Source organism: Etheostoma spectabile, chromosome 18 (genome assembly GCF_008692095.1).
Source record: "Etheostoma spectabile isolate EspeVRDwgs_2016 chromosome 18, UIUC_Espe_1.0, whole genome shotgun sequence".
NCBI lineage: Eukaryota > Metazoa > Chordata > Actinopteri > Perciformes > Percidae > Etheostoma > Etheostoma spectabile.
In genome coordinates, this window is record NC_045750.1 from 11,925,797 (window position 1) to 11,930,622 (window position 4,826).

Consider the following 4,826-nt stretch of genomic DNA (forward strand, 5'->3'; position numbering starts at 1 on the left):
CCGAGCTGCACCAATCACATCGGTGTATCTGGTATGATCGCCAGAGGTGAGCTAAACAGATGGTGACAGTTTAATCTACCAGTTAGCTCCGCTGGTAGCTAAGCGTATGTATTGCTGTGATTGGTCGTAGTGTTATCCGATTGCGAGCAGTTATGGTGCCCCCCCTCAAGATGGGTGACGGCAGAAATACAAGGAGCAAAAACGCATCACATCTGCCACAGAATGTCCACAGCACAGTGCGTCCATTACCTGAAGCTCAATGAAATAAGGCAACTTATGATTTCGGGGGTTTACATAGGCTATTGTCCGGTTTCATATTAGTCAGTCAACTTTTCAAACTACAATTGGTGCTACACTCCTAACATTCAGGGCTGAAGCCCCGGCAAAATTGGCTGACGCCGCGTCTGAGTTTAACAAGTCAAGTGTCTGGTGTTGTGGGGCCACGGAAGAAAGTAAGCGTGAGTTACAGCAAGAGTGGAGAGATGAAGGAAGCTCATGTAGGCGTAACAGATGGTCTGGAGTAGAAGACCTGCTAACAAGCTAATGCACAAAAAGCTGTGATCTAACTCTGATGGTACAGTAAATTAATAACCCCAGTTCAGCACCAAGTTGCTTTCCATCATTGCAGAACCGGTTTCTAAGTACCGTGTGTTTTGCATACCTCCAATAAGTTATCTCAGAGTGACACACACCACAACTAGGCTAAAACACTGAACCAGTATGTGCAATAAATGTTGTTTACCTAGGAACAAACATCTTGTTAAACCCAATAGGTACTGATTGTACTGTACTGTTGTTACTCTTTGTATATTTGGCTATAGCCATCATTCCTTTTCCTCTCTTTGAAACATTTTGAAAGTTCTGATCTTTTCTTCTCATGTTCCTGTAATATACAAACCCACCTTTAAGTTAATTTTCTGCTCTTCTTTTCCACACTTTTTCCACATTTATTCTTCAGGAGAATTGTGATTCATATGAACATAAATCTTAAGATTTCTTAATGGTTGCAGCCAGTTATTTGGAGGATCTCTATTTCCCCTATTGTCAAATAGAGATACATTTATGATGCAATGACTGATATGAGGCAACAACATATTTTACCAAAATTGTTGTACTAAAACATTTATTTCGGTCTTTTGCACCAATTAAAGGTTGATAAAAAATGGATGAAATGTTGAGAGACAGGGTAAGGTAGGGGGAAATTCAAAGCAGCATGGCAATATGGTAACCAGTTTTGGTTTCCAGGCAACAGCTGTTTGGCCACCTTTTGTCAGTGGAGAGGGGGTTGTCTACATTCATAAGCTAAGTGGTCACATGAAGTGCCTAGTGACTCATGTCAGAGACCTAGGCGGATAACTAACCACACACAGGACCAAAATACATCTCAGAATCATTTCTAATTGTCTATGATGGACTAAACAAAGAGAATGTCCACCTAAATAGAAGCACTGCACTACACAAACATATTCAGTTATTTTTTGGGAAAACCAAGAACAAGCTGCCCCCAAAATATCAGTGACTAGATACAGTTATTCATCAATACCCATATGTGCTGAGAGGTTTCAATGTAATGAGACACCGGCCATTAGAAACATAAAAACACGAGGAAGATCAGGGCCTTACACAAATCTCTTTTCCCTTCGAAACAGCCCCTAACACCCTACAGTCCCACAGCCGGCAGATACAGATAGCAGTGATCTCATTTTCAAGAGTGCACACATGCTCTCACATGCTCGTACACAAACATACCCTTTACATTAAGCCCTTATAAAGATACTTACTCAGGAAAAGCTGATGTCTTTAATTAGAACGAGAAGAGGCCAGTAATGAAGCAGCAGGGACAGAGAAAATTCTAATCATGGAAGATAGTACAGTATAGTGGATGGTTATGGTTCAACAGGTTGAGAGGAAAATGGATGCGCAGTAGAAGACTAGTGAGTTGGACAATGGGGATATGTATCTTTGACAGCTGAATGACCCCATTGCAGGGATACATTTACTATAAAGAGGCAACTCCTCAATTTACCCAAAAATATCTACTTCTGCTTCTCACAAAAGAAGCAGTTGTATTCACTCAGACACACATGAAAAAAAAATCTAATTAGTAAATCACTCACATAAGGAACAGTCACATTGTCTCATAAAAGGTGTCTGACCCACAGCCTTGATTTTACAAATGGGGAAACACAACAAAAGAGGACTGAAGCACGTGAGAGAATCTTTTCTCTTTAGGTGATATGTTTAAGTCCTGGATTGTATTTTACATATCTGTAGTGCACGCTTAACATTTCACAGCAACTCAATTCTGATGATAGTGCTACAGGGTTTGAAAATATGGAGCATATTCGGTCTACTCCATCTTTCTTAAATTAATTTGGTTTTAAATGCAGTGAAGGATTTTTTTTTTTCCCCTCTGGTTGAAACATCTGCAGCCTCGGCCCCCTCTCCCACCAGCCAGTATGCTGACTGAAAGTAAATATGTATTACAGGAAAGGCAGTATTTCACACATTTCACATTTTCAGAAAGTGTGTTTGAAAGCTGAGTTCTAAAGCTAAAGTAAGAAGCACTGAGAAGTAGAAAAGGTGAATAATGCAATCATTTTTTTGAGAAGAACAATAGAGCACAAACACAAAGACAGGAGCAAAAAGGGAAAAAGGACAGTGTTCCCAAGTGCTCAATCAAATGTCACATCATGTTTATACTGTAAGTACATGTTTAATTTAGAACTACTGGTCATAATCAGATGACATTAAATAAATGCATTTAGACAAAACAGATTTTTCAGGTGTGCAGCTTTGTAAACTAGGAATGAGGTTTGATGAAACCCCCAATATCAAAGTCTCAGTGTATGAGAAAAAAGGCAAACAACCTGGATATACATTTACAGTACATGACTTATGTTATGCAAGCTAATTGTTTCAAATAGTTTTGTGAGAGCAATTAAGGAAAAACAATATATATCCTGGTCATGGCACAATGGTTAAACAGAATAAATTAAAAACAAAAGATCAAAACTCAAAGCACATCTGAAATGGAATTTACAGAATCAATCATCATAATCTCTGGGCCTGCCATCATACTAATTATATTCTATAATAATATTGTTTCTAACGTTTAAGATTCAAAATACTTAAAGATCCCATATTGTTAATATATGAATGCGGAAGACCAGGAAATGCTGACCAATCAGAACAGACTGTTTTTTTTGGAAAGGGGGGCTTAAAGAGACAGGCGTTAAAATGGAGAATTTCAGAAAGATGTTGAATACAATTATATTCAAGTATTTGAACATAAAATCTGTTTTACATGTTTTAGTAGAAACACAATATTCATACGAACCTGGAAATTAGTATAATATGGGACCTTTAAGAGTAAAAAATTATATCAATATACATGTTCAAAACAAACATTTAGTTAAATAAATTGAATTAAAAGAGTGTCATTCTAAATTTAAATGGAAAAAAACTGAATAAATAAAAAGCACCAAATAGGTAACCTGTTGAGGCATGTCTGAATGAATAAAAACAAAACTGACATAACTGAATAACATTTGCAGGTATTACTGTAAAACACACAAATGACTGTTAAAAAATGAAATAAATCAACCCGCATAGTTGAGTCCAAATACAGGACACACGGGTTGTATAAGCAAGTGTATGGACTTTCTACTCCCAGCATTGGATCCGATAATCTGGATTTGCACATCGGTAACAGAGATCCAGTTCTCGATGTCTGTGTCTCACATGTATCTGTTCTTGACGTACTCCCTGTACATCAACATGTCGTCCCTGCACAGCACCCTCACCTGACCCTGACCCGTCATCACATGGCTCTCAAACTCCTCGCGGCTTTCTCTGTTGACCTGCGGGGGAGAAACGGCGCAGATGCTGTCCTCAGGGAAGCAGGACACCGGCTCTCTGAGAGAAAGGGACAATAAGGAGGGAGAAAGACAGAGGCAGAAGCATGTTCAAATAATGGCTGTTGTGGAGAACATAGCGTAATTAGTACACGGTAATCTATAATTGTCACAAGATATTAAAAAGATGCACTAAAGACTAGAAAAATGTTTTAATCCAACCAACATCATCTTGTGAAAATGTGCTGGAGAGAGTGAGTCATTAAGATGACTCATAATAGAAACATAAGGATTGCAGAGATGGGCCTTTTAAGGTGGAATCACTCATATTTCCGCAGAAACTAGACTGTAAAGCATGTCTCGTCTTAATCTTAAAGGGAGATTTATCAACTGCGTGATGGTCAGGTTATCCACTCAGTCAGCTAGTTCAACAGCAGCTGAGGCCCCGGAGAGCAGCTGCTCAGACACATAGTTGCATTACAAATGCACCTCCTTGATTATTGGCTGTATCCAAAAAACAACAGAAGCTCTGGTAGAACGAGGAAGCTTTTTAGGAATTTAGGTATGCCAGGGTCCAGGCACCCAACTTGAAACCAAAGATGCACTATCACAAAGTGACCAAGAGGCTGAGAGGGTTAAACATATGTTTTTGAACAGGCTGAAGCCAGGTTTCCATCCAAATGTAGCGCACATTTGTATTTAGGAATTGTTTCATCAAGATAACAGCTTGTTGTCCAGTTAAGTGCCATTTAGTCTCGCTTTGCCAGACCATCCACACGCTGCAGAGCGGAGGAGGGTCGGGCTAGTCCACATAGTATTATGGGATGGGAGAAAAACGTGCTCTGGTTTATTGGCATTCCTTTAAACCAATCACAATCATCTTGGAGCAGTGCTAAGCACCGGACATAGCCGCTGCAAAATAGTCGCGCAAGAGAAAACTCAGATTGGACAGATAGTCTAGCTAGCTGT

At 39.3% G+C, this 4,826-nt stretch overlaps 1 protein-coding gene across 2 annotated transcripts in view; it reads right to left on the reverse strand.

Annotated features, from left to right (window-relative positions):
• Nucleotides 1-2,696: 2,696 nt before the first annotated feature.
• fig4a (FIG4 phosphoinositide 5-phosphatase a) overlaps nt 2,697-4,826 on the reverse strand; it is a 56,615-nt gene continuing 54,485 nt past the window's right edge. For both annotated transcript variants that reach the window (XM_032543228.1, XM_032543230.1), the window contains one exon: nt 2,697-3,918. In XM_032543228.1, coding sequence (XP_032399119.1) covers nt 3,741-3,918 — 178 coding nt within the window. In that variant the 3' untranslated portion in view covers nt 2,697-3,740. The remainder of the gene's footprint in view (nt 3,919-4,826) is intronic.